Source organism: Macrotis lagotis, chromosome 4 (genome assembly GCF_037893015.1).
Source record: "Macrotis lagotis isolate mMagLag1 chromosome 4, bilby.v1.9.chrom.fasta, whole genome shotgun sequence".
Taxonomy (NCBI): domain Eukaryota; kingdom Metazoa; phylum Chordata; class Mammalia; order Peramelemorphia; family Peramelidae; genus Macrotis; species Macrotis lagotis.
Window position 1 is genome coordinate 191,688,405 of NC_133661.1, and position 25,778 is coordinate 191,714,182.

Here is a 25,778-nt window from a genome sequence, read left to right on the forward strand (position 1 = left end):
ACAGAGTTGAACCAAAGAAGGAATTACATATATTCCCAATTAGGTTTAAAACTTATTTTATCCTACAGGGAAGTAGGAGGGTGAAGTGGAAAGAAAGGAAAAGAAAGGGACTGATAAAAGAGCAAAAGTAAAGGAAAAGTTAAATTCAAAGTAAAATTTTTAAAAATAAGAGGGGAAAAGGGAAGAAGAAAGAAAGAGGGCTGATGGAAGGGAGGGCAGATTGGGAGAGGCAACATTGGAAATAGAACATTTGTGAGGAGAGATAAGTGGAAACAAGAAAGAAAAGTAAAATGAGGGAGAAGACAGCATGGAAGGAAATACAGAGTTAGTAATCATAACTGTAAATGTTAATGGGATGGATAATCTCATAAAACAGGGGAGAGGTGAGAGGGAGTGAATGAGCCTTACATTGGAATTGGATCAGAGAGGGAATAACAAACACACTCAATTGGGCATAGAAATCTATCCTACCCTAGAGGAACATAGGAGAGGAAAGGGATGAGAGAAAGGGGTAGGGCCTAGATGATAGAAGGGTGGGAAGATTGTGGGAGAGGATAATCAGATGCAAAATATTTTTAAGGAGGGAATGGGTGAAAGGAAAGAGAGGAAAGAATAAATGGGGCTGAGGGTATAGGATACAGGGAAACACAATTAGTAATAGCAATTGTGGGGAAATATTGAAATAAGATTCTCTGATAAAGACCTTATTTCTCAAACACAGAGAACAAAGTCAAATTTATAAAAACAGTAAGAGCCTTTTCCCAATTGATAAATGATCAAAAGACATGGACAGTTTTCAGATGAGGCTATCAGTACTATCTACTGAAATCATTTAAAAAAATTTCCTAACTCATTATTGACAGGAGAAATGCAGATTGGAACAATTCTAAGGTACTATCTTATACCTATTGAATTGATTAATAGGACAGAAAGAGAAAAATGACAAATGTTGGAAGAGCTATAGGTAAAATGAGATATTAATATACTGTTGGAGGTGTTGTGAAAGGATATTTTTAGACCATACTTAACCTTTAACCTAACAAAGCCATTACCAGGTCTATATTGCAGAAGAGATGACAAAGAGGATAGAAAAGGACTCCTATGTATAAGGATATTTATAGCAGTTCTTTTCTTTGGCATGGAATTGGAAATTGAGGGGATGCCCAATGGTTGGAGAATGGTGAAATAAATTGTGATATGTGAGTAAAAAAGAATTAGATAAATTTAACCACAAAATAACCAAGAAAAAAGTTAAGAAGGTAAATAGAATTTAGAAAAGTTAGATATGATAGACCTCTGGAGAAAGGTAAATGGTATAGAAAGGAATATATATATATATATATATATATATATATATATATATACATATATATGTATATATATATATATATATATATATATGTATATTTTCTCTTCAATAAGGAAGAAAGCAAGTTCCACTTAAAGTAAATGTAGGCAATACAAATATTTGTGAATCCACCTCTCAAGGCAAATGAACACAATTACAAAATACTTTTCTCACAAATGAAATCTGATATAAACAATTGAAAAATATCAATTGTTCATGGTTAGACCGAGCTAAAAAAATAAAAAAGGATAATTCTACCTAAAATTAAATTACTTATTCATTGCCAGAACCAATCAAACTACCCAAAAAACTATCTTACAGTGCTAGAAAAAAACAGTAACAAAATTCAGGTGGAGCAACAAAAGATCAAGAATATCAAAGAAATTAATGAAAAACTCAGATCTAAAACTCTATTATAAAACAGCAGTCCTCAAAATATCTGGTACTAACTTAATAATAGAGAAGTGGATCAATGCAATAGATAAGTTATATAATAAATAGTAGTAAATTACTATAGTAATCTAATGTTTGATAAACCCAAATACACTAACTTCTGGGAGAGAAATCAGTATTTGACAAAAATTGCTAAGAAAACTGAAAAATACTAAGGTAAAAACTAGGCATAAAAACCATATCTCACCCAATGCCAAAATAAGGTCAAAATGGGTATAGGATTTAGACATAAAGGATAATACTGTAGACCAATCAGAACAAGAAATAGCATATTTATTGGGTCTATGGAGGAGGGAAAAGTTTATGACCAAACAAGAAATAGATGTTATAAATTACAAAATGGACAGTTTCAATTATATTAAATCAAAAAAGTTGTTGCCCAAACAAACCAATACAGCCAAGCTTAGAAGAAATGCAAAAAATTGGGAAACAAATTTGACAGCTAGTGTTTCTAATAAAATTTCTAAAATTTATAGAGAACTGAATTAAATTTGTTAGAATTTAAGTCATTCTCCAGTTGATAAATGATCAGAGGATATGAACAAGCAGGCAGTTTTTAGTTGAGGAAATTAAAGTTACCTATGGTATTATAAAAAAAAATGCCCCAAGTTATTATTAATTAGAAAAATGCAAATTAAAATAATTCTGAGTTGCTACCTCACACCTTTCAGATTGACCAATATGATAAAAAAGGAAAATATTCAATGTTGCAGAAGATGTGGGAAAATGGGGAAACTCATGAATTGTTGGGGGAACTGTGAACTGAGTCAACCATTCTGGAGAGCAATTTGGAACTATGCCCAAAGAGCAATTAAACTGATCATATCCTTTGAACCAGTAACATCAATACTAGGCCTGTATCAAAGAATAAATTGTAACAATTGTAAAAAAAGGCCCACATGTTCAAAAACATTTTTAGCAATCAGTTTTATAGTGATAAAGAACTGGAAGTTGAGGGAATTGCAAACAACTGGGGAATGGCTTAATATGCTATGATATTTAAAGATGATGGAGTACTATTATTGTTCTGTAAGAAATAATGAGCTGCTGGACTTTAGTATGAACTGATACTGAGGGAAATGAGCAGAACCAAAAGAAAATTGTACAAATTAACTAATGTTAATGGGTCAATTATGATGTACACAGCTCCTCTCATTAGGTCATTTGATCAAAAACAATCCAGAGAAATTTGTTATAGAAAATGACATTCACATCCAAAAAAGCAAGCAAAACAAAACTACAGAGTCTGAATTCAGAGGAAATAATACTATGCTCACATTTAAAATTTCCTTTATGGTTTTTCTTTCTTTTTCATTGTTTTTCCCCTTTAGTTCTAATTCCTCTTTCACAGTTTGACTAATATGGAAATATGCTAAGCACAATTGTACATGAACAATTTATACCAGATTGTTCACTGCCATGGGAAGAGGGGAGAGAAGGAAGGGTGGTACAAATAAGCAGAACTCATAAACTTGCAAATTGGATGTGAATTGAAAACCACCTATGCATGTAAATAAAAAAGAAAAAAGTGAAGGGCAAGCAAAGGTTAGAGAGACAGATGCTTTATAATCAGATGAAATTCAGTCTTGTGCTAACAGTAATAATCCAAAACACTTCTATAAGGACAGAACAATAATTTATGAGTCAAAGACCTCTAAGTGAATTTCAACTACTCCATACTAGACTGAAATGTTTCTATCATGTTCTCAAAAGACCATCATCAATCAAAGCTGAAACCACTGACTATATACCTATATACTATATAACTAAGTCAACCCCTCTCTAGAGAATCTTCCAACTGAAGAAGTATTGAATCCTAGTAGACTCCTCTCATATGGCAAAGTAACTAATACTGATTCCATTCAAGCAGAGATTTACAATAGAGAGACCACTGCTCATACAAAAGATGATCAAAATTTTCTTGGTTATATGTCAAGAGATTATCTTCCTGGAGATCAAGGGAGCCTCCATTTTCTATCTTTATAAAGGAAAAGGAAATAGGTTGTATTGTGACAATCATAGATCAAAGTCTCTCTCTTAGTCATTACTAGCAAGATACTTGCCAGAGTACCCCTTAAAAAAACTGATATTTTACTTAGAAGATAGTCATTTACCCAAGAGCCAGTGTGGCTTCATAAAGACCCAAGGAATAATCAATTTGTTATTTATTGTCTGAAAAATTCAGGAGAAATGCCAGAAGCAGAACAGAAATCCTGTACATAACATTGGTTGATTTGACCAAGACCTTTGATACTATCAGTCATGAGGGCTAATGGGAGATCATGGCAAAATTTGGTTGCCCAGAAAAGTTCATCAGTATTGTATGGCAGGTTCATTATGGCATTCTTGCACAGGTTCTAGATAATAAATAATACACAGGTTTTCCCAAGTACTAATGAAACAAAGCAGGGCTATGTGCTGTCATGCTTTTCAACATGTGATGTTGTTGGATATCTTTAGTGGGTAGAGCCCTGGCCTTGGAGGCAGGAGGATGTGAGTTCAAATTCAGCCTCAGACATTTGCCACTTATTAGGTGTGTGACCTTAGGCAAGTTGTTTAACACTGATTGCCTTGCATCCAGGGCCATCTCCAGTTGTCTTGATCTATATCTGGACATTGGATCTAGATGGCTCTAGAAGAGAAAGTAAAGCTGGTGACTTAGCACAACACCCCTCACTCAAATCCAATTCACCTGCTTGTCATGGCAATGCCTCCCTGATGTCATGGTATTCTTTGAGAAGGAAGGACAAACAACAACAACAACAACAACAACAAAACATCAATGTCAGCTGTTACACTGACAATAAATTACTTAACTTGACAAGGTTACAAGTCAAGACTAAAATGGAGGGAGAATTGGTGTAGGACTGCTTACAGAAGACTGGAGTTGATACAATCTCTAAGAATGAGATAGAAGAGAAACTGAGTCAATTCTTTTTCACCTGTGCTAATTTTGACCTGACAAACTTTAGGAAAATAAAGGATCTCCATCAACTAGTATTGAACCATTAATACATGGAACTGGGAGAAATTTTGAATGCTGTGGCTAAGCTCACTTACAATGAAGTTAATGCATTCATTGCCAAAGAAGGCTCAGTGTTTGAGAGGATATGAAGGGAAGTATGGAAGAAGAGGCAAGATGTTGATTACCAAACTGAGGGTCTACAGAGAACTGAGCTGATCTCATTGTTGTATGCCTGTGAACCTTGGACCGTATACTAGTGCCAAACCAAGAAACTGAATTGCTTCCATATTAATTGTCTTACGAAGATTCTGAATATCACCTGGCAAGATAAGATATCAGACTCTAAGGTCCTTTCTCAAAATGAATTGCCAAGCATGCAGATACTATTATAGAACTCCAGTGTGCTGGCCATGTTGTTTGAATGCCAATGCACATTTGCCTAAAAGACTATTTTATCACACAAGAGCTCATATAGAGATAAGAAGTAGCAATACAAGGAAACTTTAAAGGACTCTCTGAAAAACTTTGGTAGATTCTGAAACATACTAACACTGGGCCATCATGCATGGCATGCCTGTATCATTGTGCTTTATGAGCAAAGCAGAATTGCAATAGCTCAAAAGAAATGTGAAATGAGCAAATTTAGAGATATTTCCATCCCAAATGTTCTTAGGATCTATTTGTGCCTGATCTGAGTTTCTAAGCTCCTATTAGTCTAATCAGTCACAGCTGAATACATTTTACATTGACCCCAGATATGTCATTTTGGTTCTCTTTAAATATGAAGGTCGACAACCAACCAAATCATTTAGCAGACTTGTGGTTTTGTAGAATTTTGTGTGCTTTAAGCAGTTAATTACAAAGAGAAGAGACATATCTGAAGCTTTAGGGATAATAGTAACTGTGCTGCAGTAGCATTTTAGTGTCTTGTTTTAATGATACATGACTTAACTGTCATGCAGGTGGTAGATTCAACAAGAAAGAAAAACTGGACAATCAATCCACAGTAAATCCTGTACACCAATGCCTCTGTTCACAAATTTTCAGTTTGTGGTCTACTTGCAAGAAAGAAGAAAGATGGGGGAGGGGAGGGGAAGAGGAGGAAGGTAGGGAAGGGGAAGGGAAGGGAGGGGAAGAGGAAGAGGAAGGGGAAAGGAGGGGAGGGGGAAGGGGAAGGGGGCAGGGGAGGGGAACAGAGGGGAGGAAGAAGGAAAGAACTAACAAAGCAATGGAAGCAACATATTCTTATGTATAGTAACAATCCCAATAGTCAAGAAAAATATTGATTCTACAAGTTAGTTGATAAATAAATATAAAATAGGAAACTTCTTTAACATAGGAAAAAAAGATATGTAAAATTTGAAAATGGATATTCCTGCAGAACTCAGCAGGAACAAAGCAAGGGAAAAGAAACAAATTCAACTTAATTCCATTAAGCAGAGACATAAAATAGAGGAACTGTAGTGTAGTTTTTTAATAAATCTACCGCCCCCTAGACCTTGTGTACTCCCCAACTCCCATTAAGAATGAAAAGGTAAACCCACATAAATCACAATCATTTTGATACCAACAAAACATAAGCATTAAGGCAACAGAAAAAAGCAATTTCATTTAAAATCACCAAAGACAATGTAAAATACTTGTGAGTCTACCTGCTAATACATAAAGGACCATGTGACAACAATTACAAAATCTGTTTCTCACAAAGACAGATCTAAACAATTGAAGAAATATTAATTGCTCATGAGGTTAAGCCAAAATAATAAAAATGACAATTTTACCCAATTTAATTTACTTAGTGACTTACAAATCATACTACCAATGAATTGTTTTAAAAGCTAAAAAATAATAACAAAACTCATCAATGAAAAAACATGAAGGTAGACTAGTAGTACTAGATTTCAAATGTATTTCATCAAAACAATCTGGTACTGCCTAAGAAATAGGATAATGGATTAGCTGAATACATTAAGCATATAGTAAATTATCATTTCAATCTGGAGTGTAAAAAGCCCAAAGATTCAGGCTTTGGGTGAAAGAACTCACCATTTGACAAAAATTTGGGGGGAAAACTGGAAAAGAATTTGGAAGAAATTAGGCACAGATTAACATCTTACACCATATAACAAGATAAGATCAAAATGGATAAGTGATTTCAATGTAAAGGGTGATATGATAAGTGAACAAGGGGAGAAAGGGAAAATATACCTGTGAGAGCTATGCATAAGGGAAGAGTTTATGACCACACAAGAGATAGAGAATAATGCAAAATAAAATGGATACTTTTAATTACATGAAATTTAAAAAGCTTTTGCACAAATAAAAATAATTCTGCTAGAATAGGAAAGAAAAAAAATTTTGTGGCAAGTTTCTCTGATAAAAATTTCATTTGTCAAAATACATAAGGGAATCCAGTCAAATTTATAAAAACACAACTCATTCTCCAGTTGATAAATGGTCAAAGATATGAATAAGCAGCTTTCAGAAGAAATCAAAATTATCAATAATCATATGAAAAAATGTGCTTAAATCATTACTGATTAGGGAAATATAAATTAAAACAACTCTTACATACCACATCATACCTATCAGATTGATTAATATAATACAAAAGGAAAATGACAAATAATAAATGGTAAAAGTGGGTACTGCTGGCAAAATTATGTCAACTTCACTACTCTAACCATTCTGTAGAACAATTTGGAATTACCCCCAAAGGACTATAAAACTGTATATAGCCTTTGACACAGCAATACTACTACTACTACTACTACTACTACTACTACTACTACCACCACCACCACCACTACTACTACCACTTGAGATCAAAGAAAATATTTACACAAAAATATTTACAGCAACTTTCTTTGTATTGGCAAAGAATTGGAAATTGAGGGGATGCCCATCAGTTCAGGAATGTTGTAGCAAATGACAGTGATGGAATACTCTTTTGCTGTAAAAATGACAAGCAGGATGGTTCGAGAAAAACCAGGTAAAACCTAAGAGGGACTCATACATAAAGAAATGACCAGAATCAGAGGAACATGGCATACAATAGCAGCTATAGCATAAAGATGATCAACTGTGACTTAGATCATGACTGATCATGATAATGATCTAACAATTTAGAAGGACTTGTGATGAAAATTGCTTTCTCCTTCCAAAGAAAGAACTGATAAACTCTGAATGAAGCCTGAAGCATACTTATTAATATTCAATAAAAAATATTCATTTTAACAATGATATTTATATAGAGCTTTAACATTGGCAAAGCATTTTACTTTTAAGATCTCATTTGAACTTCACAACAACCCTCAGATATAAATGTTCTTATTATTCCCACTCTACAGACAAAGAAACTGAGGCAAAAATGGAAATTTCTACTATAACACATATGATATATGAAATTGTTTTAAAAAATGAACAATTGTTTCTTGCATTCAAATTCCTTTTAATCTGTCCTAATATAAATTGCGTCACTATTTAAAATATCTCTCATTAATTCTCAACACAAAACTCCCCTGAACAATGCACACACACACATGTCTTAGTCATTGCTGCTCCAGGAACTTAATATACATCATTCCCTGATTCCCCTACCCTCACCCTGTTTCTCCATTAGTTAACTCCATTGACCAACTGCTACTTATTTTTAATGAGGTTCAGTTTATTTTTTCTCAAATACATATCGACATAATTTTTAAACATTTAAAAAATTTTGAGTTTCAAATTCTGTCTCCCTCCTTTCCCTTCCTCAGAAGTTAAGCAATATGATATAGATTATATATGTGCAGTCATGCAAAACATTTCCAACATTAACCATCTTGAAAAAGGAAACACAGACCCAGAGAAGAAAAAGTTTTAAAAAGGAAGCAGATTTTTTAAACTTTATTTTTGGAACTTTTTTTAAATCTGTATTTTGTAACAAAGCTAATATGGAAATGTATTTTACATGACATCACATGTATGATGGATCCAATTGCTTGCCTTTTCAGGGAGGAAGAAGGGATGATAGAAAAAGAGAATTTGGAGCTCGTTTATGAAATAAGCAGGCTGTTCTTCATTTGTAAGGTCCTTTTCAGTCCTAATCTTCCATAATTCGTGTTTATATTTATTTAGCAATCCATTATCAAAAACTACCTTAAAATCTTTTTATAATTTTGTTTCAACATTTTTCATAAAAGTTTGACTTTAGACAGGAAAAAGACTGAAAAAATTGTAAGCTTTTGTTTTATAAAAAATACAACTGTATATATATTTTGAATTGTCTATAACTAGCTTTAAAATCTTGATGGGAACTCCTCTCAGCAGTCCATTGAGCTAGAACAACGGTATTAGACTGGCTATGGACTATATTATCCCCATCCAGAGGAAGAAAAACAAAATAAAACTCATATTAAAAAAAACATTCCTTCAGACTCTGAGGAACACTTTGTAAAATTATTTTATGTATCTCTCCCTTAATACTAATTCCTCATACTGAAAACTACTAATCTATAAACATGTTTATCAAAATATGTATGTACAATGCTAATCTGACTATTCACTGGTGAGGGGAGGGAGTGGGAAGGGAGGGTGGAAGGAAATTCTGTAATTTAAAAATATACATGTTCATATTGATGAAAATAAATTTTTAAAAATCTTAATGGGAAGGCTAGGGGAAAGAAGAAGGAAATAAGAATTCATTAAATGCCTACTGTCTGCAGGTGCTGTTGTTAAGCACTTCACAAATATCTCATTTGATAACATTTAATAATGGAAGAGATATTTTGCTTATTTTGTTTTTTTAAAGCAAATTAGCAAATAAACTGATAAGTAAAATCCCAGTCAGACATCCTTTATACTTTTCAGCAGAGACAAAATCTATAATAATTCTTTCTCTCTCTCTTTCTCTCTCTCTCTCTCTCTCTCTCTCTCTCTCTCTCTCTGTCTTTGTGCTTGTGCGTGTGTGTGTGTGTGTGTGTGTGTGTGTGTGTGTGTGTGTGTGTCTTTTCTCTCCAGGATTAAACAGCATTAAGAGTTCTTGGGTGACTGAAAAATTTATACAGTTGCATTTTTTATAAAGCAAAAGCTTACAGTGTTTAAAATCAGGAATTTCTGCATAAGCATCTAATGACCAAAAATTGGTAACTTTTACTGCCAAGCTGGTCTTAAATTCTAGATTAATACCAATTTGGGAGAAAAATGAGAGGGTAGTAGACTATAAGGATTATAAGCTACCATTCAAGGTAATTTGAGAAGGAATATTTTCCTCTAGTCTATTATATTAAGGTTGGTCATCTATAAAATGGTAAGAGTAATCCATTTCAAAAGGTTATCATGTGGAAAATACTTTTTGAACCATAAATGATAAATACATATATATGTAGATATATAAATATTATATATATATATATATACATATATATATACATGTACGTATAGGGGAGAGAGAGAGAGAGAGAGAAACACTATGACACTATGAGGAAACTGAGGATCAGTTTGTTTAAAATACTTGCCCATTTTCTCACTGAGTCAGAGTTAGGACTTGAACTAAAGACCTCTGAATAATTCCAAGTCAGTGTGCTGTATATTATATCATGACAAAGAGAAAAATAAATTCATGAAAATTGCCTTCTTGGTTGTTAAAAGGAGATCATATGGAAGAAGGAAAAGACTCGTTCTACTGACCTCAGAAGAAAGCAGTTAAGTACAGAAGTAATGACTAGAATTTTCTAAAAGGAACATAGGTTTGAAGGAAAAATTATAACTATCCAAAGTAAAATGGGGGAAATAAGATGCCTGTAACAGAAAAGGTTGGATCATCACATACTGAGTATTTTATGGAAGTGTTTAATCTTCAAGTATGAGCTAGAATAAATGGCTTCTGAGGTTTCTTCCAAAACTGAATTTCTATAATGTTTTCTAAAAATGTTCAATTTTATTAAAAGAATTTATATATAATATACATATATTATATATCTGCACACACACACACACACACACACACACTCTCTCTCCAGGATCAATGCTCTATCCACTGAACCACCTAGCTGCTCCAGAATTATATATTTTTAAAAGTGGATGGTTATCTGGGGGCAGTTAGGTGGCACAGTATATGAACACCAGCTCTGGAGTCAGGAGGACTTGAGTTCAAATCCAGTCTCAGACACTTAATATTTGCTTAGCCGTGTGATCTTGGACAGGTAACTTAACTCCTAGTCTAACAAAAAGCCCTCTGAAGATGCTGCAATTGTTGCCTCACAAAAAATGATTATCTAGATCTCAAGTAAAACATGCCTACTGCTAAAAATTTTTCATTTAGATCAGACAAATGAGGCACCACTTAGTGGAAATATGCTCCAAATGCAGGAAAAGAAAATTTTTAAATAGGTTTAGTTTCTAAATCCAAAGTTATAAAATGAGAGTAATTACTAAATAAAATGATTTCCCAATCCCTTTGCCAGCACCCATCCTTACTTAATATCTGGTACATCTATCTATGGTGTTTAATTAACATTACTAGCAAATGTATAAAAAGCAGTCCTATCCTAGAGAAATAATACCAGTAGAATCAGCATCATCAATCTTTCTTCATAGGTGATAGGTAGATATTTCTTAAATACATTAAAGAACAGTTATTGCATCACTTTGGGGGCTATTATAGATAACAATATCAAATAAACCGGTTCAAATATCACCTGTTAGAGGATTGTCTGAAAGAGCTGGCAATAAGAAAAAGACGAGGAGGTTTTGAAAACTACACACATGTTTTTTATTTTGTTTTTTGTTTTTTCTTCTATCCTAACTGCTAAAGTCCTAAGCAAACACTGAACCATGCCTTTAACATTCGGGCCTTACAGATATCAGTTGCTATTGACACAGTTAGTAGGAAAGCTACTGAAAGAATTCAATGCTGAAGTCTGTATTCTATAAAATCAGAGAGAAGGGGCAGTCAAGAAATCTGAGACAAAATGTTACAGATGCTTTGCAAAACTGCCTGCTGGGTAAAACAAAATTCACAGGCTGGATTGTCAATTTGATTTTAGACTGAATCAAGTTTTTCTCTTCTCTTGGTAGCTTGTTGCTGGCTTATTACTGTGTAGCCCAAAGGCAAAACTTTTAGCTGTTAGTACCTGGAATATGCATCTAGATTTGCAAGTGAGCAGTTTTCAGCATCTGTTGCTTGTCAAGGACACATTTCACACATCATCTGGACAAAGTAGTCACAGTCTTTTTATTCTCAGATAATGACAAAGAATAATATGAGATTCTAGAAAGATCAAATTGTAGTATTCTATCTTGATCAAAAATAATAGGAATGATGAAAAAATTTAGGATTTCAACAAAACTTGATGACATTTCTTTAGCCTTGTAAGGCTTGCAAAGAATTTTATGTTTGTGGACCAAACTCTTTAAAGATGGAGTTATTATTTTTAAACATTTTTACAAATGAGGACACTGGGATCAAGAGAAACTAAGTGATTTGCCAAGGTAATAAGTGTATGAAGCAAGATTCCCACTCCTAGTCTAACAACAGGCCCTCTGAAGATACTGTAATCAAGCACTTATAAATAGAATGAAGATCCTGGGGGCAAGCAGTCAGTCAACGAGCATTTCTTATGTGTCACATTGGGTTAAGTTCTAAACTTATAAGGAAAGGTAAAACCATCTTTCAAAAAGCTCACAATCTATGGGAAAAGGCAACATTAAAACAATTATGTAAAAATAATTAATCATGATTTATCTTATATATATATATATATATATATATGATAAATTGAAGATAATGAATAAAGGGGGGCACTAGCATTAAAGAATCATGACAGGCTTATTGTAAAAGATGAGACTTTGTCTGGGACTTGAAGGAAGCCAAGAAACTTAGGAGGGGGAGTATTCACAGTCAGTGAACTACCTAGAAGCTAGAATGTTTTGTTTGAGGAACAGCAAGGAGATGAGTATCACTGAATCTTAAAGGATAAGAATACCAGAAAGGTAGGAAAGGATCAGGCTATGAAGGGTTCTGAAAGTCAAAGAATTTTATTTGATCCTGGAAGTAATAGGAAACCAATGGAGTTTACTGAATCCAAGAAGGCGATGCAGTCAAACATTAACTTTAGGAAAACTAATTTGACAACTGAGTGAAACGTATTTTGGAGCAAAGAGAAACTTGGAAACTCCACATCAAATTACTTCAATAGCCTAATTGTGGAATAATAAAATCCTGCACCAAGAAGGTTACAGTATAGGATTAGAGATGTGGGCATATAAAATATATTTGAAGATTGATAAATGTTATGAAATGACAGAACCTGATCACTGCCTGGATATGAGGGGTGGTGGGAAAAGTAGGGAGTTGAGTTGACAGCTGGTGGTACTCACAGCATAACATAAAAGTTGGGAAAATGGAGGATTTGGGGGAAAAAGATAATGAGTTCATTTTGTACATATAGAGTTTTAAGTATCAACACAACATTCAGTTCACTATGTCTAATAAACAACTAAAGTTACAAGATTGGAGGTCTGGAGAGAGGTTATGCCTGAAAAATTAGATCTCAGAGTCCTCTTCACAGAGTTAATTATTAAAATCATAGGTGCTAAGGAGGATCACCAATTGAAAGAGTATAGGGCCTAGGAGAGATATTTGGTGGTTCTTCACCATTAGTGGGGATGATGTGGATGGAAATTTGGCAAAGGAGACTGAGGAGTGGTCAGACAGGTAAAATGAGAACCACAAATAAATATTATATAAAGCCAAAAGAAATAGTAAGAGGAGGGTAATGAACATTGACAAAGGCTTCAGAGAGCTCAAGAAGGTTGAGGATAAGGAAAAAGTCATTACATTTCACCTATGAGAAATCATTAATAACTATAGAGATAACAGCTTTAGTTAATCACTGATCAGTCAGGAGCCAGAACATAGAATATTAAGAAGAGAATAAGAGAAAAAGAAGTGGACACACTGATTGTAGATAGCCTTCTTAAAAAGTGTAGCCCCCAAAAGACAACAAGATAAAGGATGATAGCTAGGAGACATGAATGGATTAAGGGAAGTCTTTTTTTCTAATTAGGAAGGAATGAATATGCATGTATGCAATAAATGAGGGAGTAAGGATGATAGAAGAGGCAACCAGTTAGAGAAGACAAAATAGAATGGCATCACTTGGGCAAGTAGGGGAGTTTGCCTCAGTAAGGGGTCAACCCTTCATGTGAGGGATGAAATATTAATAGAAAATATTTAAGCGATGTGAGATGAGGAGGGGAGCTCTTTGCAAAGGACCTCAATTTTTTTCAGTACAGTATGAGGCAAAGTTCTCACCAGAGATATTACCTGAGATGATAAGAAGTTGTAGAGTTTTGAGAGCTTTCATGAGAGAAAAGTTACCATGAAGAATGGAATAATCAATTTGGGGTGGAATGTAAAAAAGATTGCCTTGCTGCAATAAGGGCTCAGTAGAGATTATGTGACATAAACTTGTAATGAACTTGTAACAGACTATACAATTTCATGATTTTCTCTGGCTTCATTCAGCAATATGTGAATAGGAACAGAGGAGGTGGGTGATAGAAGTAAATCAAGGCTGGGGTTTGGAAGGACACAAATCTTCAATAGGATAAAGTGGCAAGGCACCCAAGAAAAAAAGGATAGGGTGGAGTTGAATTGGTTCATCAGGAGATTAAGACAGGGAAGGGGAAAGAATATATAATTACATGGTAAAGAAATAAGAGGTTGAAGGACTGGAGGTTCAAGAGACTATGGTTTGGAGTTGTAAGAAACAGGCAGGTAGAATGACAATAAATTGTGATCAGATAAAGGAATTTAAGAGTTCTTGAAAATGGTTAAAGGTTATTTACAGAAGATGGCAAGATCAAGAATAGTTGTCCAGCTGAGGTAGAGTGAAGAAATGGATTTGTTGAAGAATTCAGATATTTGGGTATTTAAAGAAGTATTAATGTGTATGTTAAAGTCCCCTAGTAGGAAGAAAGGGATTGAGGAAGAGAAGAACAAACAAAACAACAACAACAAACCTGTGAGTCAGGCATTGAGTTCATTAAAGAAGGAAGGAAGGAACAAGTGCTGGAGATTTGCAGATAATAGCGATCAGAATCTTGATAGGGAAACAGACATGGATTCAATGAACCTCAAAGGAGATTTTATCACTCAAAGGAGTGATAAAGATAAAAGGAGAGACCAGAAGTGACAGTGGGATGTAAGGATTAATTCAAATGAGTCTAGGGTTATGAGTGTGAGCCACCAGTGCAGAAAAGGGAAGCCAGAAACGTTTTGACATCATAAAGTAGCAAAGTCTCAGTGAGAGCAAGATGGAGAAAACAAGAAAAGGGGAAAAAGTTTAAGTTGAAATCCAGTTTGTTACCTCTGAGTAGACATTACAGAGTAAATAGTAGAAGGGTTGGATAACTTTAAAGTGGGAGATTTTGAGGAAGTTAGGTTGCGGAGAGATCAATGAAGCCCCATTTCATTGAAGGGTTAATATGTTAATCATTGAGGAATGAGTTCATAGAGATTACCATTGTCCACAAGTGGTTTCCCTCCATTGGAATTGACTGAGCGAGCTGTGTGTTTGTGACAGGAAAGCAAAGGGAGAAGGGGTATTAGTGTGTTTGGAGAGTTCATAAGTTAGGGCAACCTACACCTGGGAGCTGTAGATAAATACAGAGTATGTTTGAAGTGTAATCACAGGAAAGAAAGGAAAATAACATAGTGGATTATAAGATTCAGAAACAGCTTCTATATTTCTAAGATCTCATTAGCAGGATAGGGAGTAAAACAGGAAAAGATCACAAGAAACAGCTTGAGCTGGAAAAAGAGATAAATAATTTAGAGAAGAGTAGAGTTTATGGAGATTTGGTGAGGAGAAATGACCAGATGAGGAACAAACGTAAACATACAAAGGAAGAGAGTAAGGTAGCCTGGCATCAAACTGACACTTGAAAAAGGAATGGGGAAAATAATATTGTTTCTGCAATACATAATTTACTTTCCATCAAGATTCCTTTCTTCAAGTGTGATGTGGTTGATATGACATATATTATAAATCAAGGAGTTTGATTGTAACTAATGTAAGTAGCCAGTAGCTGCACAATTGAAAAAACGTTGCCTCCTAGTCTTTTTTGTAAAAGAAACAGATAGGTTGGAAAGAACATTTATAAAACATCTTTGAGATCCAAAGAAATCATAATCTATAACTGAAGGGATAACAGTGAGAATAAACAAACCAGAAACCAAAATGCTGTCCTTTCTTTTCAAGATGCCATTGCCATTAGCATTACTTAACCTTTTTGAGCACCAAGAATACAATAAGTCTTTGAGATCAGAATGTGAATCAGACAAAAAGGAGAGTAAGGATATAGATAAAACACACAGTTTCTTAAAACAAATGTTTGGGTATTTCCCACTTGGTTTTAAAATACCTGCTTCTTGTTCTCAGTTGATGGTGATGATATTTATTCTTCATCCTTGAAGAAAATCTTGACAGTGGGAGGTGATGCCATGACAAGCACCTGAACTGGATTTGAGTAAGGAGGTGCTGTGTTAAGTCATCAGTCTCACTTTTTCCTCCAGAGCTACCTGGGCTCTATGGCCAAATATGAATCAGGACAACTAGAAATGGCCCTGGATGTGAGGCAGTTAGGGTTAAGTGACTGCCCAAAGTCACATAGCTAGCCAGTATCAAATGTCAGAGGCTGAATTCAAATGCCTATCCTCCTCATTCCAAGGCTGGTTCTCTTTTCAGTGTGCTACCTAGTTGCCCTTCTCAGTTGAAATTCAAATATCAATATAGGAAACTAACATTGGGCTTCCACTGAAAAAAATCATTATAAACTAAGTCATTTTCTCAGACTTTTGGCAGAGATAAAAGCAGAAGTTTATAGATATATTGCTATTTATAAACTTTTGTGGATGTGAATAGCAATGAACATCATTCTTCTACATGGAATCTTGCTTCTACCCCACAATGACCCTATCAGCTCTAAATATTTCATATTGAATCTAGCCAGTACTGAGGTATATCCATAGCATCTCTCAGTCTTCAATGGGTGATAAAGTGCTTGTCAGAGAACTCTTTAAAAAACTTATACTGGGGGGCGGCTAGGTGGCACAATGGACAGAGCACTGGCCCTGGAGTCAGGAGTATTTGAGTTCAAATCCAGCCTCAGACACTTTATAATTGCCTGGCTGTGTGACCTTGGGCAAGCCACTTAACTTTATTGCCTTGCAAAAAATTTAAAAAAAATTATACTGGGAGGAAATCAAGCATTGTTATTAGGATGGATATCTAGCAACTGTGGAAATGGAGAATCTAAATCTTCTTACCTCTTAGCTATTTAATAAACATAAAGAGTCAAGAAGGAATAAGGGAGATAAAACAAAACCTCCTAGCATAATATCCCCCGTAATTACACTGATGACTCATTCTTCATGCAAAATAGTTTTATACTGAATGTAGGACATAGACTAAGACCACTTTGTTCATTGTCTACCAGAGGGAAAAAACCAAACAGGTTGGCTAACAGTTTAAGTTCCCTTGATGCAACTATACTCCCTTCAGGCATACTACTACCACCTCTCCCTATATTCACTGCTAAAATTTGAAGAGCATTCTACCTTTGTTGCCTGCGCTTCCTAAATATCCACTCCTCTTACTACTTTTCAGTTCAGCTTCTGTTCAGACCACTTTATCTAAACTGTTTTCTGACACTGTAATTGCCAATTGAGCAGTCCTTTTTAAAAAATTCTTCATTTATCTCGACCTTTTAATAGTACTTTTGACATCAATGAACTCTTCTTCCCAATAATACCCCCTTCTCTCTTGTCTTCTTCAATACTTTTCTGATCACTTCTCAGTCTCTTTCACTTGTTTTAGTTGAGACTTGAAGGAACCCAAGTGAGATAGTAGGCAGAGAAGAAGAAGGAAATTATTCAGAGGATTTTATATTTTATATTGGAAGAAATAGGGAGTCACTGTAGTTTACTGAGTTGGGTCAAAGTTGGAAAGGGGTGACAGAGTCAAGAAGATAATTTTAATAGTTGAGCATAGACTGCAGTATAGTGTGGCTCAAGGCAAGAATCAATCTGATTAATAGATCCAGGAGTTTAATAGAAGGGATAACGTTTGCTGAGATCCAACAATAGCATTTAACAGGACCAGGTAGTAAGACAGCAAGCTCTACAGCATATTTGAACTCAAGTAATACCTGCTTTTAATACATTTGGTGACACTTGCCAGCTTTAATCTAGTAAAATCACAAATGGACAATAGACTGATATTACTTTGCACAATTAATTAATTGATTGATTGATTATTTTAAAAAATATCTACCACTGGGATCAGATGACCTTAACTAAGAAGGAAAGTGACATTATAAATATGAGTTAATAAACTGTCATGATAATTTTAGTAACAAAATCAAAGGAGGTCAGTTTGGACTCTCATTTCTACTAACTGACAGGATTATTCAAAAGGTATACAGTGTATCACATGTAGTGTTAATGTGGTTTTTTCCTTCAAGTATCTTCCCCTGAACTTTTTCCTGACTGTTGGGCATTAGGTATAGCTATTTGTCATACCCAGCACAGATTCTAGGCCTAGTGGAAAAAAATTCTGAAGAAAACACTGAGTTACTTTATTGGGGAAAATTGGATATGAAAGTGATTCTTCCTATTCTAAATACTACTATATCTCATTCTATTTAATCACAGAAATAAGTAGAGAATCACATAATCTGAAAGTAGAAAGATTAGTTTTCCTTTTCAGTAACAGAATTGTCCTTGAAATGGACCTTCAAAATAATTTCATCTAACCCTCTCATTTTACAGATGAGCAAAGTGACCTGATTATTTTCCTTAATTCATATTTTCCTCCATTGTCAAGCTCCAATGCTTCTCTAATAGTAAAGTTGTAATCCAGACATCAGGAGGCTGCAAGGTGACTTCAAGGATACAACACTTTGCTTGGTGTCAGGAATACCAGAATCCAAATACAGCCTCTGACACTGTGTGACCCTGGACAAGTCATTTAATCTCTGTTTTAATCCTTTAGTGAAGGAAATAGCACACTGTTCCATGATGCTATGAATCATGGGCCCACAAAGAGGCAAGACTGAAAAACAACAACAATTTGAATCTTCAAAGTAAATTTGGGACCACAGAAAACAAATTCTCTTCCAAGTTTTTCTACTAACTCTCTGCATTTCATCTGTTATGTTTATTTTTCCATCAATACAGCAAAAGCCATAATTATAATGGGCAATAACAGAAAAATTCTAAAGTAGTCTGTGGATTCCAAATATTCTCTCTTCTATTTTACAATAAGTATTTGATGTTTAGTTTATCTCCTTCTGTATCTTTGTGCTTCACCATTTTTCTGGGCAACACTGTTTATTAAAAAAGCCACAGTGTGACAGAATTTAAAAACACAATATCTGATTCAGATAATCCATGAATGACTGGGGGTGGGGTGGGGAGAAGTTAGGATATATATTCTGGGGGTAAAATGTGAAGTGAGCTAGAATAGTAGAACTCAAATGTGTCCCTTATGCCTAGCCTTTGGACAGGTATCAAAAATCTCACTGCCTTCCTAAAAATACAAAAATTTCAAAGACATAAGCAATCTATTTTTTAAAGATTGTCTAAGAGTTGATCCCTGAAACCATCTAGTCCAACCTGCACCTAAGACTTAAGTTTTCAATAATACATACTACTGTTTATTAAAAGACTTATTTTTTTAGGTTTTTGCAAGGCAAATGGGGTTAAGTGGCTTGCCCAAGGCCACACAGCTAGGCAATCACTAAGTATCTGAGACCGGATTTGAACCCAGGCACTCCTGACTCCAGGGCCGGTGCTTTATCCACTGCACCACCCAGCCACCCCTAAAAGACTTTTTAAATACAGCTTTTCCCAAAATAACTAGGAATATTTCAGTTAAAATACATCTGAGTCAGTAAAGGAAAAAAATACTTTATATTGCAACAGTGGCTTAATAAAGTCTAGAAATAACTCTTGTTCCTAACTTAGACTGATATCTAGAACAAAGTCACTTCACCTGTCTCCAGGAACCTTAATTTTCCTATGTATAAAACAAACATTTTAATCTTCCTTAAGTGAACATACATTGTGAAGGAAAGACAATGAAACATAAAAATAATGGGCAACAGGAATATTAAAACACGTTAACAATACTAGAGATCAAACAAGGAAGGAGTTTTCATTCATTATTAAAATTGTCTTTAGCCTGTTTGTCATGGGAGTGAAATGAAGCTCTCTTGTTCACTTGACCAAAATATGTTAGAACCTACTTTTGCTAAGGTCATTTTGAGATCATTGGGCAAATAGGATTTAGAAAATTTCTACAAGTTTCAAGTCTATTTGACAAGGTCCACAAGTATTTAATTGGAACCATTAATGGGAAAACAATGTTTGATAAAATGGTGAAACATGAAATATTGGAAAACATCAATATCCATTTTTTAATGAATCACTCTCTTTAAAGGGCCTAAGAGGCACTAAATGTGTGGAATAAATTTACCCTAAAAAAAAAACAACCAATATTTCTCAGAGACTGAGTCTGCGCACAAGAAAGTTTTATTTACTTTTCTTGAGAAAAGGGAAGACTCACACTCTCACACCAAGTGGTGAGAATTTGAGAACTGCACCAAGGCAAGGTAAAGCAAGTTCATATATACCCCTTCTCCTTTGACCTATATGTTGAGTCTCCAGAGGTACGATCTATTTGTGGAGATCTACCCCAGAAATAGACAAAAAGAATGAAAGGTTTTCATAATGTTTTTTCCTACCAAATGGTGGGGTTCTAATGTAAAGAGTTCTAATGACCTTCATAACTATATTAACTAGAATGAAGTGTATGGTCATAATGTCTTCTCAGTTTGTAAAACAGTCTAATCATAAAACAGGAGACTTTTGGTCTCCTCTGGAATGCAAATTTTTTCTTGAAAAAAAGTATTTCTTAACCCTGAAAGGATTTTACCAGGAACTTTCCCCACAGAACTTTTCCCATTCATTAGTAACCTACAAGGATGCTTATATTATGAAACTTCCTTTATGACACAGTTCCTGATGAAAGTACTCAGTAACTATTAATGAAGGAAAGGTTTCTTTTAGATCCATGCCCATTTCTTTTGAGTGGTAATATTTTATTAGATATCACTACAATTTTACAAGACCTAAGAACCCTATAATTCATAACTGCAGAGTATAAAGTGAAAGGAGGAAAAGGTGTCTCTAGGCATAAGAGATAAAAGTTATCAGAAAAAGCAAATAGCTTCCATAGTAGATCTTCCATATCCTGGTCAGCTTGTGTTTTCCTTACTGCCTCTCTCATGTTACTAGGCAGTTCATGACTCACTTCACTGAATAGTGACCATAACCAAACACTGTCCCATTGATGCTTTATTTAGTGCATCTCCACCACAGTTCATATTACCTATATGTAGCAGATATGCTAATCTAGTTTCCAGATTTGCTATTTGATCTCTGGCCATAACCTATACCAGCCAGGTAAAAAAGGAAACCCTTGTACTTAAGATATGATGGCACATCAACATTTGAAAGAAAGTTTCAGATTTTCTCTGTCACTTTGTGCTGTCCTCGTGTTATACATCTAACATTTGTGTTCCTTTTTAGATGTCAGATTTAATTTTTTAGATTCAACAAACATTTAGTAAGCTATTTTGTACATGATATACTTTGAGATTGCTTAGTCTGAGTGGTAGCTGTAAGACAAGCAGTTTCATAGCCAAAGACCAGGAATCAATTATGAGAATAATTGTCATCCAATGAATCTCGTCATCCATTATGGTATTCCTCCCCTACTAGTCATTCATAGTAAATCCATTTTATTTTATTTTTAATTTTTTCGTCAGCAGAGTATTTATTTTCACATTACTACAATAGTCTTGTTGTAAAAGTAAGCATAATCCCCCTTCTCCCCCACAAATTTAGAGAAACCTCAAGAAAAATAAAGTGAAAAAGAAAGAAAAAATGTACTTCACTTTATATTCAGATACCAAAAGCTCTGTCTCTGGGATGGATAACATTCTTTATCATAAGTCCATCAGAGAAGTTGCGTCAATATTTTTTTCCCCACAGTTGCTATTGCTAACTATATTTCCCTCCATTCTATTTACTACCCACTCTCATTTATTCTGTTCTGCCTCTCCTTTCACATTGTCCCTCCTCAAAACTGAATTGTGGGGCAGCTGGGTGATGAAGAGGACAGAGCATCTGCACTGGAGCCAGGAGGACCGAGCCCAAATTCCCAACAACAACAAATGCCCAGATGCCCAACAACTATCCAGCTGTGCGACCTTGGGTTTGCCACCCAACCCCACTGCCTTGGAAAAAAATGCGTTATATCTGCCTATCCTTTACTACAATCTTCCCTCTCTAATAAATCCATTTTAAATAGAATGTTGATATTGTTCATGGAAAGTGTGAAGTAAAGGAAACCTATGGTCACAAAAGAACCCAAGATTTGATTCCAAGAAGTAAGGATTCATGTTAGAAACATGAAATTTAAGAAAGGTACCTGTGAAGCAAGATCTGGACTTGATGAAAAAGCAACAGTAGGGTTAACAAAATGCAGGCATACCATAAAAGCCCTATGATATCACATCTTTTTGGTCCTATACTTCCAAAAGTTTTCTTTCTTCATTTTACTTGATTCCTTTACTGCTATTTCTCTGTGTTTCTTGAGTTTACTTACATGGGTGATAATCTTTTTAATCCTTCGCTGATTAGATAAAAGTTCTAATGGATCCGAGGGTTTTCCCTAGAATCTGCAAATTGAAAGAAATTATTTCTGTTGTCTATAACTGAATGTTTATTGCCTATATCTGACGTTTTACCATATATAAATTATTTTCATTGATACTGTAGAATTGAAGATTAAGGAAGTTCAGAGAATTTTTCATAGCTCTTAAAGTTTGATGTGTTTTGCTCTTATTGATAAAGGTATTACAGTTCCAAGCAAGTGATCATATATAGAAGGAGGTTCGTCTCAGGATTCAAGTCTAAGAACTCTGCAATTTCTCCTCCTGCCCTGTCTTGGACTTGATATTTTTACTTAGCATAAGTAATACAATTTAGTTTCCTCAAACATAAAATGAAGGCCATCACTTAGCCAAGGAGATTTATATAATTGTTTCTAACAAAATTAAGATATAATTTATAAAAAATGAAGATTTGGGTTCAAATTCCATTTCTGCTACATATTCGTTATTTAATCCTAGTTAAGGAGTTCCCTGAACTTGTCTTTTTTGAGTAATCATATTTTCCAGAAACATTGGACCAGAGTATGCAAGAGACCCTGAATACATCAAGGATGACTCCTACACCCCACCCCCCCAAGCTGGACTACTTGTGTTTCCTTGAGAGTCAATAGAGGCTTAAGAAATTGTAGGGGTAGCCAGATGGTGCAACGGACAGAGCGCTAGTCCTGGAGACAGGAGGACCTAAGTTCAAATCTCAGACACTTGATACTTATTATTTCTGTGATACTGGGCAAGTCACTTAACCCCAATTGTTGTGTCCCCACCCCCAAAAATAAAGAAATTGTTTGTGTAGCTGGGACCCTTTTAAATAAGCAGATCATTCTATCTTAATAAACTTACAGTTCTCACAGTAAAAGAATGTTGCTTTTGCCATCTTATTTATTCATAGTTTTTCTTCCCCTTAGGGAAGGGGGGGATGAGTCCTTTCCCCATTCCAACTGCTCTTTTCCTCATGCTGTACCATTCCTATTTGGGATGGAATTGCTGTCTCTTTTCCTTTCCTTGTTGTAATCATATAAATGTTCAAGCTTTAGTATGGATTGGGAACTCCTTGCTTGCAGTTGTAGTTTCACATCACGTTCAAGTCTAATCTAGTTGCAATGTATATCTCTCATGGACTGAAAATTTTTTTCTTGGTTAATTAACAGTGTGAAGGGCAATAATTTAATCTAAGAGTACAAATTTTGGTATAGTGTTGGTATGCATTTGTAGAAGGAATTTCTTCACTAGGATACCCTAAACGAATTAAATAATGGCTCAGACAAAAAACAGTGTTACATAGAAAATATTAAAGCATAGGCTTCACTATTGAAAGATTTATAATTGAGTTTGGAGAAGATAGTTCAAAAGAAACCGACAATGGTTATACAAAGGAAATGAGGTAATGGACATTTAATGAGATGCACTACAATTTCTTTCTTTCCTCTTTATTTTTTAATATGTTCTGAGTATGTGAATGCTCTCACTATAAACAAGAATCAATGTGTTCATAGAATAATAAACCTATTATTTAGAGAGGGATAGCATATTTTAAAAAATGTAGGCAAGTGGTCTATTTTTTGCAGATTCTTTTAATTAATTTTTATTTAATGTAATGGGGTTTAAGTGACTTGCACAAGGTCACACAGCTAGGCAATTATTAAGTTTTTGATGTAGGATTTGAACTCAGGTCCTCCTGATTCCAGAATCGTTACTCAACCCACTGCACCACCTAGATGCCCCTGCAAACATTCTTAAGAAATATATAATAAATATATGTATATACTTATTTGCCTGGGAGAAGAGTTTGGTTAGTCAGATTAGAACTGGCAAAGTTCTCTCTTTCACACCCAAGAAGTTCTCATAGAGGAAATGGAAATTCAGTAGGCTTACAAGGTATATATATAAATGGGAAGTATCATGAAAATTCAGAATACTTATATCCACCTCAAACAGTAATGACAAAAGCTGAGTTGTACACAAAAGAAAGATGAAAAAGTTCAGTAATTAAAAAAAGCAATAGAAGTATAAGTCATTATAAAAGAAAGTCTTATATTTTCTTCCCATTGGATCATATAAGACAGATAACTATAACACCACTATTATAACAATTATCATAATTATATATATATATATATATACATATATATATATATATATACACAAATAACCATATCAAAAAAAATACCTCTGGGAGTAGAGATAGAGACTGGTTCAAAGAAATAATTAGTATAAGGAACTCCCTCTAACTCCCTCCCTTCCACAATTTACAATCAAAATGATGCAAGAGGTTAAGTGATTAGCATGGGGTCACAAATTAGTATATGTCAGAGGCAGTATTTGAACCAGTCTTTCCTAGCTTTGAAGCTGATTCTATCCATAAGGCAACATTGCCTCTCTTATATAAAAGTAAAGAACATTATATTCCACAGTTTTATAAATTAACCAAACTAAGGATGGAGGTAAGGAAAAGTGAGATGTGAGCATATTGGGGGCAAATAACAAGCTCAGATGATAATTTCTTTGTCTAGAAAAGGGGTTCTCTGAGATAACCTCTAATGTCTTCCAGCTCAAAAAATCTGAGATTCTAATAATAACTTCTGAGAAAATCACTGGTGCTACTATTTAATGTTGGCAGGACCAGAAGTGCCTCCCAAACTCTACATTGGTGTGTCCACATTTCTATTTCCATCACTAATTAGAAGACAAAGCTATTTTCTAGCAGCCCATCCTTAAATCTGAAAAAAAATTGTGCTTTTCTAGTAGAAAAGGGAGGGGAAAGGATGGGAGAATGAAGGTAAAATTTACTTTAGCTTCAGAAGTTGGCTCCAAGAAACACAGGCGGTTCCCAAGTCCTTCAGCTGCCAAACAGAACTTTCTTTGTTCCTTGTGGATGTTAGCAACACACTGTAGAACCACTTCATCTTCCTGGTAGGAAAAAAAAGAACTCATATAAATGGTGTGGGTATAAACCTAGCTATTCCAAATCATATGGCAGGTTATGTGATCTCACTCAATTCTGATCATTTAGTAGCCTCTAAAAAAGGACCTTGTGTTCTGGGATATATCTTTAAGGAATAAGAACAACTACATCTCTATTTCTCAACCTTACAAGTAGCAAGATGGGACAATGGATAAAGCACTGGACCTGGAGTTAGATAGATTCAAATTCAAAACCAGTCTGGAACTCTTAGAAACTATAAGACCCTAGGTAAGTCACATAACTTCCATTTGTCCCATTTT

At 34.6% G+C, this 25,778-nt stretch overlaps 1 protein-coding gene across 11 annotated transcripts in view; it reads right to left on the reverse strand.

The window, feature by feature from the left end:
* The window catches only part of RYR3 (ryanodine receptor 3), an 833,777-nt gene that overhangs the window by 615,508 nt on the left and 192,491 nt on the right, over window positions 1-25,778 (reverse strand). For 10 of the 11 annotated variants that reach the window (XM_074235022.1, XM_074235021.1, XM_074235020.1 and 7 more), the window contains exon 2: window positions 25,344-25,463. In XM_074235022.1, the coding sequence (XP_074091123.1) occupies window positions 25,344-25,463 (120 nt within the window). Of the gene's footprint in view, window positions 1-22,489; window positions 22,563-25,343; window positions 25,464-25,778 lie in introns of those variants that run through there. The other variant, XM_074235024.1, reaches the window with a different exon arrangement.